The following is a 14335-nucleotide window of genomic DNA, read 5'->3' as shown; positions in this document are numbered from 1 at the left end:
GTGGGTAGCACTGTACTAACGCAAATAACCCACTTCTATTATTTCCCATCTTTTCACACTATTAATAATAAAAGGGAAACGCGTAGGAGAGGATGACGTGTTGTTGCGTCCAATTTAACCCAAAAAACTATTTTTATTCTATAGGACTCACTTTGCTCTTTGCCCCAGCGTCTCCTAGCAACAGGCTATTTTCTATATAAATGCTTCCTGTCTGTCTGCCCACCTCGGCGGAGCGACAAGTGGAGGAGCACCTAGGAGCATTCTCTTACGGGATTGGCTGAGGCAGGAGCAGACAAGGGCCAGAGGGTGGTTGGGATGGACTGCATATGTGGTACAGTGGGGCAGAGGAGCGAAGGGTGTGAGAGAGAAAGGAAAAGAGAGAAAGAGGAGTGGAGTGAGGGCTTACAGACACCATAGGAAGACAGCTACTGTGGCTGAGAGGAAGAGATAGGAGTCAGGCATCAGGTGTTTGGCGTTAGACATTGGTCGCTGTTGTGTGCATTGTGGCTATGATGAACAAGGGGGACAAATCGGGGACCATGAGACGCTATCGGGAGACCACCCATCCTCCCAAACAGGTGGGGTCTTTACCACTGTGTATGTTGTGAGGCAGCATGTATGTTTTCATCTGTGTACACACATTTTTTGTTGTTGATTCAACTAATTATTATTTAGTAACTTGTTCCACAGCCTTTTATAGTTTACTAAACTTTTCGGTCAAAGTGTTAGCTGAACATAAAATTTTTTGGTTGGCCCAAACTTAGCTCCAACTTGAGAACTTATGTTAGGGACACCCACAAATTCAAATAGTGCTTTTAACAACAAATTATTATTCAACAAGTCCTCACCTGGGATTTGAACTCACAACCTCTTGGTTCACGGTATTCCAATCTTCCTGCTAAGCCACCATTTCAGTGTCAATGACTGATTTCACTTGTATTCCGATACTTTGCACTTCGAAGTGAATTTCAGATCTGTTAAAAGTACACTCAAGAAACTATTTTATTTATCATAGTGATTAAGGATTAACATTCAAACAGAAAACCCTAAAATAAGTCAATCAAATCAATGATGAGTGAATGGTATCTGACACAGACATGGTGGTATATCAGGAAGATAAGAATGCTGTGAACCAAGAGGTTGTGAGTCAAGAGGTTGTGTGTTCAAATCCCAGGTAAGGAAACGTTGAATAATAATTACTGTGTAAATTAACATACACAATGCCAATATGTGTCAGATATGTAAGTTAAAATAATTGTGGGTATGCGTGTGTATGATATGACTTGTGGGTGTGGCTTATCTGTTATGTGGCATATCTGTACCTGCTTCAAAGATAGTGTGTCTGGCAGGTCCGTTTGGGCTTCCACCCCTAGAGGATTTGGTAAGATCTGTGCCTGCCTAACGGCAAACTATACCTTGAACTGTAAATGATGGCACACTGGTTCACATTACCTGTTGAGGTCAGTAGAATACAGGTAGCCTGACACTAACCTTCCCTAACATTAATCCGGCAACAGTGAGGAAGGGTTTGGGGAAGCTACTCCGAAGTGCAGAGCGGCAGGATTATTTGGCATAGCTACCCTATCTCCACACACTGGAAGAACAATTGTATCTTGGTCTATTGATTTAAGAATGGCGTCTGAGGAAAGGAAAGTGAGAGAAAATAGGTTTGTTTGGAATTCAACTATTTGTTCACAGGACATTAGGTCTATTGAATGACCTCACTATGAGATGTAATTGGTTTGGATGTTCATAAATGGAGACATTTTTAAAGCAGATATCAATGGACATTTATCACATCCGTTTTTTGCATCCCTCTGAAAGTAGGCTAAACCACCCTTCATTGGAGGATAACTATACTACAAAGCTTTATTGCACTTTTATTTGACAATTTCTTCTGATTGTTCTGTAGCTAAAGTGAGGGTAAAAGTTTTTGATCCCCTGCTGATTTTGTATGTTTGCCCACTGACAAAGACATGATCAGTCTATAATTTTAATGGTAGGTTTATTTGAACAGTGAGAGACAGAATAACAACAAAAAAATCCAGAAAAACGCATGTCAAAAATGTTATAAATTGATTTGCATTTTAATGAGGGAAATAAGTATTTGACCCCTCTGCAAAACATGACTTAGTACTTGGTGGCAAAACCCTTGTTGGCAATCACAGAGGTCAGACGTTTCTTGTAGTTGGCCACCAGGTTTGCACACATCTCAGGAGGGATTTTGTCCCACTCCTCTTTGCAGATCTTCTCCAAGTCATTAAGGTTTCGAGGCTGACGTTTGGCAACTCGAACCTTCAGCTCCCTCCACAGATTTTCTATGGGATTAAGGTCTGGAGACTGGCTAGGCCACTCCAGGACCTTAATGTGCTGCTTCTTGAGCCACTCCTTTGTTGCCTTGGCTGTGTGTTTTGGGTCATTGTCATGCTGGAATACCCATCCACAACCCATTTTCAATGCCCTGGCTAAAGGAAGGAGGGTCTCACCCAAGATTTGACGGTACATGGCCCCGTCCATCGTCCCTTTGATGTGGTGAAGTTGTCCTGTCCCCTTAGCAGAAAAACACCCCCAAAGCATAATGTTTCCACCTCCATGTTTGACGGTGGGGATGGTGTTCTTGGGGTCATAGGCAGCATTCCTCCTCCTCCAAACACGGCGAGTTGAGTTGATGCCAAAGAGCTCGATTTTGGTCTCATCTGACCACAACACTTTCACCCAGTTCTCCTCTGAATCATTCAGATGTTCATTGGCAAACTTCAGACGGCCCTGTATATGTGCTTTCTTGAGCAGGGGGACCTTGCGGGCGCTGCAGGATTTCAATCCTTCACGGCCTAGTGTGTTACCAATTGTTTTCTTGGTGACTATGGTCCCAGCTGCCTTGAGATCATTGACAAGATCCTCCCCTGTAGTTCTGGGCTGATTCCTCACCATTCTCATGATCATTGCAACTCCACGAGGTGAGATCTTGCATGGAGCCCCAGGCCGAGGGAGATTGACAGTTCTTTTGTGTTTCTTCCATTTCGAATAATCGTACCAACCAAGCTGCTTGGCGATGGTTTTGTAGCCCATTCCAGCCTTGTGTAGGTCTACAATCTTGTCCCTGACATCCTTGGAGAGCTCTTTGGTCTTGGCCATGGTGGAGAGTTTGGAATCTGATTGATTGATTGCTTCTGTGGACAGGTGTCTTTTATACAGGTAACAAACTGAGATTAGGAGCACTCCCTTTAAGAGTGTGCTCCTAATCTCAGCTCGTTACCTGTATAAAAGACACCTGGGAGCCAGACATCTTTCTGATTGAGAGGGGGTCAAATACTTATTTCCCTCATTAAAAAGCAAATCAATTTATAACATTTTTAACATGCGTTTTTCTGGATTTTTTTGTTGTTATTCTGTCTCTCACTGTTCAAATAAACCTACCATTAAAATTATAGACTGATCATTTCTTTGTCAGTGGGCAAATGTACAAAATCAGCAGGGGATCAAATACTTTTTTCCCTCACTGTATAGGAATGTGTGAGTTGTGTACTGTAGTATTACTGTAGCAGTGAGTGTTGTTGACTGTAGTAATAGGGTACAGCAGGGCTCTCCAACTCTGTTCCTGGAGAGGTACCATCCTGTAGGTTTTCACTCCAACCCTAATCTAGCACACCTGATTCTAATAATTAGCTGGTTGAAAAGCTGAATCAGGTTAGTTACAACTGGGGTTGGATTGGAAACCTACAGGAGGTTAGCTCTCCAGGAACAGGGTTGGAGAACCCTGGTGTAGGGTAATGTGATAATACTGTATTAGAGTATTGTTGACTGTAGTAATAGTGGAGAGTACTGTGGTAATAATGTATTAGAGTATTGTTGATTGTAGTAATAGTGTAGAGTACTGTGGTAATAATGTATTAGAGTATTGTTGACTGTAGTAATAGTGTAGAGTACTGTGGTAATACCGTATTGGAGTATTGTTGACTGTAGTAATAGTGGAGAGTACTGTGGTAATACCGTATTAGAGTATTGTTGACTGTAGTAATATTGGAAAGTACTGTGATAATACCGTATTAGAGTATTGTTGACTGTAGTAATAGTGTAGAGTACTGTGGTAATATTCTATTAGAGTATTGTTGACTGTATTAATAGTGTATAGTACTGTGGTAATAATGTATTAGAGGATTGTTGACTGTAGTAATAGTGTAGAGTAATGTAGTAATACTGTATTAGAGGATTGTTTACTGTAGTAATAGTGTAGAGTACTGTGGTAATACCGTATTAGAGGATTGTTGACTGTAGTAATAGTGTAGAGTACTGTGGTAATACCGTATTAGAGGATTGTTGACTGTAAAAATAGTGTAGAGTACTGTGGTTATACCGTATTAGAGGATTGTTGACTGTTGTAATAGTATAGAGTACTGTGGTAATACCGTATTAGAGGATTGTTGACTGCAGTAATAGTGGAGTGCTGCAGTAAGGATGTCAGCCAGTCTGTAACTGTCGGGTTGTTCACTTTCCACCTGGCTAACTCAGTTCTGCCTGTGGACCCAACTCGCCATCTGTACACACACACATGCAGACACGCACGCACGCATGCACACAAACACACACACAAACATATGCATGTACAACCACACACACTCACACATTACACATAGCCGCGCTTACGCCTGAACTGGTCTCATGTGCCTTTCAGTGTCTCTGAGGAGGAGAAAGGATGAAGAAAAAGAGAGAGAGAGAGAGAGAGAGAGAGAGAGAGAGAGAGAGAGAGAGAGAGAGAGAGAGAGAGAGAGAGAGAGAGAGAGAGAGAGAGAGAGAGAGAGAGAGAGAGAGAGAGAGAGAGAGAGAGAGAGAGAGAGAGAGAGAGAGAGAGAGAGAGAGAGAGAGAGAGAGAGAGAGAGAGAGAGAGAGAGAGAGAGAGAGAGAGAGAGAGAGAGAGAGAGAGAGAGAGAGAGAGAAGACGTCCCATTTCGATGGCAAGAACAAAAGCTGCTCTCTAGTGTACTGGAAAATGGATTCCTCTAGTTTGCATAGCTTTCTTCCTCTATATGCAGTTTTAAACCTGTATGCAGGATCACATAGGTAAACTCCATTATAATGTAGTTACTGTGAGATAAAGGCCTGGGTTTACAGTACATGCTTCTTGTATAACCCTAAAGCTGTTCAATCAATGACAGATATTGACATGCTGTTCCCTTGGGTCTCTCCTGTGTGTGTGTGTGTGTACTCAGTGACCCCTCTCTGTGTTCTTGGTCTGTTTGCGATCAGTGTTTAAACCCATCAAGATCAATACTTCTCTACACCCTGACCTCTGTCTCCGCTATAACTGTTCGCACTATCACTTGATTGGCCTTAATACATACATACTCACGTAAAGACGATACACACAGGCACACACTCTCTCTCTATCTTGTTATCTACAGTATCTCTCTCTTTCACTCTCTCTCCCTCGCACCCGTCCTCCCTCCCTCCATATCTCCCTTTCTCTCTCCCAGGGACATTAGCCAGCTACACAGAGTCCATTACTGCCAGGTAATGGTTGAATGTCACAACCACAGGATGTCGTAAAGACCTGAGTGAAGAGAACTCTAATGGGTTTTGTTCAGGTTGAGCTGATTTCACACAGCAACAGAGATAGGCTGTGTCTCAAATTGTACACTATTCCCTATATAGTGCACTACTTTTGACCAGGGCCCATAGTACATAGGGAAGAGGGTGCCACTTGGGTCGCATACCCTAGCTGTTCCACATGTATCTGTATCAGAGCATCAGGCACTTTGAGGAATCTATTGGCTCTCTCTTTCCGCATTGCTGTTAGATCTGTTTGGTGAGTCAGTCATCAGGGTTACAGTGTGTTTGAGGAGTTAATACTAGGAGTTTAAGTAAGCAAGATGATCATGATGATTCATTTGTACTGTTTACATAAGAGTTTATGTACAGCAGTGGGACACTGGTGTCTATCCCTGTTTCAACTCTCTGTAACTGCTATAAAACATCTCCAAAGTGCTGTTTTTGAATCTGTGTGTGTGTACTCCACTGCTAAAGATAGAGAGAGAGAAAATGAGTCAGTGTGTGTGTGTGTGTGTGTGTGTGTGTGTGTGTGTGTGTGTGTGTGTGTGTGTGTGTGTACTCGTGTACTCGCGTGGCTGTTTCCATGCATGTTCATGTGTGTCTGTGTATTTATTTATCTGGTATCTCTCATCTGATCACACAGCAGTTTGACCTGAGAATGTGGGAAATGTCCGTCCTGTGCTCTGCTGCGGTCGGTTGTTTATGATGCTGCTCTGTTTACCGAACACTGAGAGGGAGTATTATTGGAGGCCAACAGAGATATAAGAGATAGATGGGAGGGAGATGGAGTGAGCGGAAGCCTCCCACACAAAGGAGTTGCAAGGTCTCCCATCCACTTACCCTCTCTCCTCTCGCTCACGCTCTAAATAAATCACTCAATATAGAGTTACTGTGCTCTCTCTTCCGTTTGGCCACATCTTACCCTGAAGCTTGTGATGAAACACACAGACACACGTAGACAAAGTCATACAACCAACTATGGCTGTGTCTCAATAGTCTAAAGTGGCTTCCTCTCCTCGTCTCCTCGTCTCCTCTCCTTCATCTGCTCTGCCCTTAATGCACAGAATGGGTTAGACTAGAGTGATGCAGGTTGACGTTTATTATCATGAGTCTTGTCCTGGAGGCAGAACTGAGCGATTTCCCCTTAGATAGGCCAGCTGCAAAGTCAAAATTGGCTATATTGTAAACATTTATGAAAATAAAAATTTGCTTTTGGTCTTAATTTAAGGGTAGGGTTAGACATTATGGTTAGCAGTGTGGTTAAGGTTAAGCTTAGGGTTAGGTTTAAAATCAGATTTTATGACTGTGGCTGTGCCAGCTAGTGACCACTCTGCAGAGCTGCCTCCAGAGAAATATTAATGACAAAAAAATTCTAACATGCTAGAGTGATATGGTGGATATCTACTAGGTTCACAAATCCAATACTTTCACATCAGTCCATATAGATGTAGGATATTAAATTGATCACTCTTTTGTTGCTGAGAATGTTCCTGCCCTGCAGGAAATGTATACGAGCTTTGTGATTTACATAAATTCAATGAAAACCCACACTAAGACACGGTTATATTAACAGTATTGCACTTTTCATGTAGCATACTTTTGGCCAGCTAATAGCCTATCCACCAATCAAGCAACATTATGAACTAAACATTCAAATCCTGTTGCTGCAGGATTATTTTGCTGTGACAATATAGGTCAAATTAAGATCCTACATCTGTAGGAAGGAAAGTAGATATGGAAAGGAGACCACTTTAGACAATTGAGATTCACCCTATGAAGCACAGTTTATTGTGGCTAACTACTTTCAAAGATTCCCTGGTTGAACTGGCTTCACTATGAAATATGAATGGTAAAAAAAACTCTCATCTCAGTTGCAAAGGTTCAATAGGAATCAGTGGTCAGAAAGAAACTCTACAGTTTGTGTTTTTGCAGTAATTCAGGGCAGGAAATACCAGATTGACTGTTGTGGCGCTTTCCCTGAGCACTGTGTAATTGACCAAGGCTGTTAGGGGAGTGTGTGTGTGTGTGTGTGTGTGTGTGTGCCCAGGGCTGTGGAGAGTGATTCGTGGTGCTTGGAGCTGATTCTAATGACGTTGCTTACATTAATTCCAGCTCTGCTCTGTACAGTAACGAGCTAGGCCTACTGCTGTGAATGTGCCTTTACTAAACGAAACCTTATTACCTTGACACTTAACATGTCTGCTGAACGGGTACAGACCGGAAACAGAGAGTAGAGCGGAACGGAACAGAAAGGAAAGAGAAGTAAAAGGATAGGAGCTGTAGGGGGCCAGGCAGTTTGGAGAGCAGCCTGATCACTAGAAATAAACTTCGATTTCCGACGTTTGAAAAGGTCCTGAGAACGTCGTTATATGCCTTCCTCCGCGCTCACAGAAAAGATTACAAGTGATTTCCCAGCACTGGGCCGTAAACTCATGACACTCGGAGCTGGAACTTGCTGCTTAGAACGTGCACCACCGCAGTTCACAATACTCTAGCAAGCCGTGAGAATACTTGATGTTAATAGCGCGCTGTTTTTAATTATTTTGTTTTAAGCCTTCCCCAAACCATAGTCCTAACCTAAACCAATTGGAATGAATGCCTAAACCCCTCAAACTCAACTCTGGACCTCAAAGCCAGCTCAACTCTGGACCTCAAAGCCAGTTCCATTACATTTTTTAATTGTTCCTAATCAGGGACTGATTTAAACCTGGAACCCCAGGTGGGTGCAATTAATTATCAGGTTGAACAGAAACCCGACAGGCCGGCCTCCCGAGTGGTGCAGCGGTCTAAGGCACTGCATCGCTTCACTACAGAACCTGGTTCGATCCCAGGCTGTGTCGCAGCCAGCCGCGACCGGGAGACCCATGAGGCGGCGCACAATGGGTTTGGTGGGCTGGGATGTCATTGTCTCATCACGCTCTAGCGATCTCCGAAACAAGGAAAAACACCATCTGTCCCTCTTGTCTTATATGTGATGTATATAACTGATTTTAACAACCCTCGGTCCTAGCATGGGATGTTGCTGTGTGGTCCCTCAGATTGCACACGTGACGAATACAGGGGGTTTTGACATAAAACACCAGCTCTTCCACTCTTCCACTGAATGTCTCACCAACACTCACCAGACATAGTCAGGTAGCTGTGGAGTTGTGTTATTGTTATGGTGACTCCCTCTACTGTCCCTGTGTGATTGAGTTAGTCACTGCTATCCAGGCTGCTCTCATCCTCTCCCATCCTCCATATGTTATTTATACAATTATCACCTCTGTAGGAGTAAAGCAGTCACACACACACTCTATACCAGGCGTTGATGTGAGCCATGACTGGCCAGAGTGTATTAGCCCCTTAAGAACAATACAGTTATTTTGTTATCGAAGTAGAAATGCACGAGAGGCCGTGCTATGTCGTGATAAAAATTGTTTTTCTTATCACTTTTGAACTATATGTGGGGAATTTTCTAAACTCTTAGTACAAAACTCCAAACTGGTAACTCTTGTAACACAGCCAGTCTTACATTCAAAACCTTTCATTGTGCATTCATTTGGTTTGTAGACTTCTTTCACCCCACAACTATTGATCCAAAATATAAATTTACTGTGAAATATAATGAGTACATTGCTTTAATCACCAAAACACAGCATAATGATATCTTCTCAATTTAGTTATTTTAACAACCAGTAAATCTAATAGCAAATAAAATATGTTTCAAATTGCCCTTTGAATGTAGTATGTTACAGTACTGTAAATTAAAGTACATTACACTGTTTTCACATTAGGCAATATACTTGCACTACCCATTAAAATAGACTGAACATCACATTTCCAAAATGTATATCCCATGTGTGATCAAAGGTGTGATCATTGAAGACATATTTCACAATGCAATCAAATGAAAGAAATGAAAGAAACTTCATATTTAGCAGCACTAGTTTGCATCAAGCCGTCTTGAGCATTTGGCCATAGGTTGTCATCGAAATCACAGTAAATGTCCTTATTGTTCATGCACCTGGGGAAAAACCTTTTGGCATGGCAAATCCAAGCTTGACATGGGTCTGGAGTGAAATCATTCCATACCTCCTCCATGGCCTGATGGAGGTTGGTACACTCATGGGGATGGCAGGTTAGCCTAGCGGTTAAGAGCATTGGCCCAGTAACCGAAAGGTCACTGGTTTGAAACACTAAGCCGGCAAGGTGGAAAAAATCTGCCCTTGAGCAAGGCAGTTAACCCCCAACAACTGCTCCCCGGCCACTGATGATGTTGATCAAGACACCCATACACATCTGATTCAGTGGGGTTGGCTTAAACGCGGAAGACATATTTCGGTTGAGTGCATTCAGTTGCTCAATTAACTAGGTACCCCCTTCCCAATCATAAGTCTTCCACCTGTATTGTACTAATGTATTGTAGTGGTCCTGTACGTGGCTCAGTTCATAAGAGCATGGCACTAGCAACACCAGAGTTGTTGGTTCAATTCCCACTGGGGTTGCATACTGTTGTCACTTTGGGTAAAACTGTCTGCTACATAAATGGCATATTACAGTACTATATTGGCCAATGCAATTTTAGTAAAGCATACGATACTTTGGATACATGTTTAGTGTATTGGAGATTTTAAAAAATATTGCTTTGGACTTTCTGGATTATTTGGTATTGTATTGATATTGTATTACTGGACTGTAAGAGTTAGGAACACAAGCATTTCGGCTGCACCTGTTGTAACATCTGCTAATCTGTGTACACAACCAATAAACTGTGATTTGATTTGTTACATAGCAGCACATCTCTGATCTTGTCTATCAGAAGTAAAAATCATAATAGTCACCATCATAGTAGTACATTCGAGTATACATCATAGGCTACTTGTTTCTACTTTACATATATTTTCATTATGTAGTTCTCAAAATCTGTACTAGACAAACCAGTATACATGTACAATTCTATAGGTTTACCAAACGTTTAAGCAATCGTCAATTAAGAGCAGGCGGATTAAGGGCGTTTCATGCATAGGTTTGAGCTACTGTTCTAATCAGAGTTTGAGTATTTGTTACATTGTATTTTTGTAATTTGGTCCGGTTGGTTTCACAATGCCAAATGTCAAACAAACAGAAATCCCTAAACAACCACGTGTCCATGCACGTCATTTGTTTATGGGACAAAAATGCTCAAGTTAAATCCATTTATGATTATCATAAGGCATCACTTGTGTGTCCCAATCTTCAAATTACTTTCACTTTAATAATAATAATAATAATGCACCATTTGTGTTATTTTCCTGTGTTTGGTCCAGACTGCGTTCTCACCTGCAGCGAACCGCACTCCCGAGTGCTGATAGTGTTCACACCAGTCCAAACGAACCAAACTAAGGGGGTAAACGCACCAGAGTTCGGAAAAAACGCAACAAACCAATTTGGTGTGAAGGCCCCTTAAGTAATAGTAAAATGTATTTTAACAAGAGAAGAGAATCATATCAAAAGTAATGTGAGCATTGTATGAACAAGATTACTTGCTTCCATGCTTAGAGAGTAAACAATGTCAGCTGCTCTTCCATCTCCATCATCTTTATAAGAGGCCGTAAACATCTACCGTATCTAAATATTATTATTACTAATGCTAGCAGTAATGTGGTAGCCTGGCATTTGGTCTGAACGTTTTATGCATTTTCTTTATATGTTTCTCTGTGTGTTGAGCATTAGTTTTGTCTTGGGCCATAGCTGTCTTCGTTAGCTCCAGCTTTATACTGGCAAGAGCCCACCTCCATGGGCTCCAAAATGGATAACATGTGTTGCAGACGCAAAGACATCCCATTGAAGAGCAGTGTCCTGCTGTGAAACTGTCTCCCCGACATGGCTTCCTGTCTGCTTTAATGTCAGATATCAGAGTGGATGCATCTGGCTGCCAAAACATAGAGGCCCCTGTAACAAACAGCATGTTTAGTGTGTGTGTGTGTGTGACCCACAGAAACGAGTCTGTTGCCACAGCAACCACTGGTCTGTCTATTCTATCATGGCCTTGCCAATACACAGTTTTCAATGGGAGCTGGAGTGACACAGACGCACACACACTGTCCTGGGATATGTATGGGATGAATGTGGATTCCAAGGAATGGCAGGATGAATCGCTAAGATTCAGACTCATCCTTCCTCCTTACTCCGTGGGTTGTGTTTTCTCTGACACTCTTACAGAGATGAGATTAGTTAAAGGAGGATATAATGTCCCCTCCTTCTCCCCTTACTCCCTTTCATATCTCTCCCCCCTCCTTCTCTCACTCTCTCTTCCTCGCTCTTAACCTCATTGTTGGCTCTCTTTGTCTCTCCTCCTCTGCAATCCCCCCCCCCCCCCCCACACACACACAGGTACGTATCAGGGCAGAGGCAGAAACGGTGTGCGTCAGCATGCCGTGACGTCTGCCTAGAAAAGCGATAGCGTCACCTTTGCACCACATCACTAACTGACTCTCTTTCACCATCTTTCTCTCCCCTACGCTCCCTTGCTTCTTGTCCTTGTCCTCTCTCTCTCTCTCTCTCTCTCTCTCTCTCTCTCTCTCTCTCTCTCTCTCTCTCTCTCTCCCTCTCTCCCTCTCCCTCTCCCTCTCCCTCTCCCTCTCCCTCTCTCTCTCTCTCTCTCTCTCTCTCTCTCTTCCTCAAGTCGTCGGGCACCAGTGTGGTGGTGGACATAGCGGTGATGGGGGAAGCCCATGGATTGATCTCAGACCTGCTGGCGGACCCCTCCCTGCCCCCCAACACTTGCAGTTCCCTGAGGGCTGTCAGTAACCTGCTCAGTACCCAGATCAGTTTGCAGCCGCTGCACCGGCCTCGGATCAGCCCTCTGCAGGCACTCAGCGACACACACACCTGCTCCGATTCTGAGGACTGGCCAGAGAGAGAGAAATTGGCCATCCCAAAGGTAAAGGCTACTGTACATTTATAGACACATGTACGTACAGTACCAGTCAAAGGTTTGGACACACCTACTCATTCCAGGGTTTTTCTTTATTTGTACTATTTTCTACATTGTAGAATAATAGTGAAGACATTCAAACTATGAAATAACACATATGGAATCATGTAGTAACCAAAAAAGTGTTAAACAATGTATTTTATATTTGAGATTCTTCAAATAGCCACCCTTTGCCTTGATGACAGCTTTGCACACTAGTGGTATTCTTTCAACCAGCTTCATGAGGTAGTCATGTGGAATGCATTTCAATTAACAGATGTGCCTTCTTAAAAGTTAATTTGTGGAATTTCTTTCCTTCTTAATGTGTTTGAGCCAATCAGTTGTGTTGTGACAGGGTGGGGGGGTATACAGAAGATAGCCCTATTTGGTAAATGACCAAGTCCATATTATGGCAAGAACAGCTCAAATAAGCAAAGAAAAACGACAGTCCATCATTACTTTAAGACATGAAGGTCAGTCAACATTTCAAGAACTTTTAAAGTTTAAAAGTGCAGTCGCAAAAACCATCAAGAGCTATGATGAAACTGTGCCAGTCCACTGGGATTTAACAGTTTTTACAGTCATTTTCTTAATGGTTGCATGCTTATTAGTAACTGGAATAAGCAATTTCATAAAAGTGCAGTGTCTGTTTGCTCCTCATTACACACCACGGACCAACATATATTCTTTACATCAACAACATAGGAATCACTACAAAACTTATTGTATGACCTCTTATACACAATATTAGGCCCAGCCTTTGGAACTTTGGTTTTCCTAGATATGGCTACTATATTGTGGCTACATCCAATGGATTTGGATACTGCTTTCAAACAAATCTCTGCAGCAATAGTAAAGATATGATCAATACATGTTGATGATTTAATTCCTGTACTGTTTGTAACCACCCTGGTAGGTTGACTGATAACCTGATCCAGGTTGCAGGCACTGGTTACAGTTTGAAGGTTTCTCTTGAGTGGGCAGCCTGATGAAAGCCAGTCAATATTTAAATCACCCAGAAAGTATATCTCTCTATTGATATCACATACATTATCAAGCATTTCACACATGTTATCCAGATACTGACAGTTAGCACTTAGTGGTCTATAGCAGCTTCCCACCAGAATTGGCTTTAGGTGAGGCAGATGAACCTGTAGCCATATTACTTCAACAGCATGAGATCCTCTCTAATCTTCACATATAAACAGCAACACCTCCACCATTGGCATTTCTATCTTTTCTGTAAATGTTATAACCTTGCTACCACTGTATCATCGAAGGTATTATCTAAGTGAGTTTCAGAGATAGTCAGAATATGAATGTCATCTGTTACTAGCAAATTATTGATTTCATGAACCTTTTTCTTAAGCTACATATGTTAACATGGGCTATTTTGAGCACTTTTCTTCTGGGATGCTTACTTGTTTTTATTGCTTTACTGGTTTACTGCTTAGCAGCAGTAGATGTGCTCATGTTCTTTATGTTAGTGCACGGTAAGCTGCACACAGTGGACTGCCTCCTTCAATTCACAGACACAATCTCAACATCAACTGTTCAGAGGAGACTGTGTGAATCAGGCTTTCATGGTCGAATTGCTGCAAATAAACCACTACTAAAGGACAACAATAAGAAGAAGAGACTTGCTTGGGCCAAGAAACACGAGCAATAGACAGTAGACCGGTGGAAATGTGTCCTTTGGTCTGCAGTCCAAATTGGAGATTTTTGGTTCCAACCACCGTGTCTTTGTGAGATGAGTGTGGGTGAACGGATTATCTCTGCATGTGTATTTCCCACCGTAAAGCATGGAGGAGGAGGTGTTATGGTGTGGGGCTGCTTTGCTGGTGACACTGT

General features: G+C 42.4%; 1 protein-coding gene across 1 annotated transcript in view; it reads left to right on the top strand.

Moving 5' to 3' along the window:
* The window catches only part of LOC311140308 (cGMP-inhibited 3',5'-cyclic phosphodiesterase 3A-like), a gene marked incomplete at its 5' end in the record, with an annotated part of 115287 nt that overhangs the window by 43802 nt on the left and 57150 nt on the right, over positions 1–14335 (top strand). Inside the window, one exon of the mRNA XM_084175314.1 lies at positions 12194–12451. Within this exon, the coding sequence (XP_084031440.1) occupies positions 12194–12451 (258 nt within the window). The remainder of the gene's footprint in view (positions 1–12193; positions 12452–14335) is intronic.

This window comes from Coregonus lavaretus, assembly GCF_964263955.1.
Source record: "Coregonus lavaretus genome assembly, chromosome: 13".
Taxonomy (NCBI): Eukaryota; Metazoa; Chordata; class Actinopteri; order Salmoniformes; family Salmonidae; genus Coregonus; species Coregonus lavaretus.
This window is presented reverse-complemented; position numbering and strand designations above follow the sequence as displayed.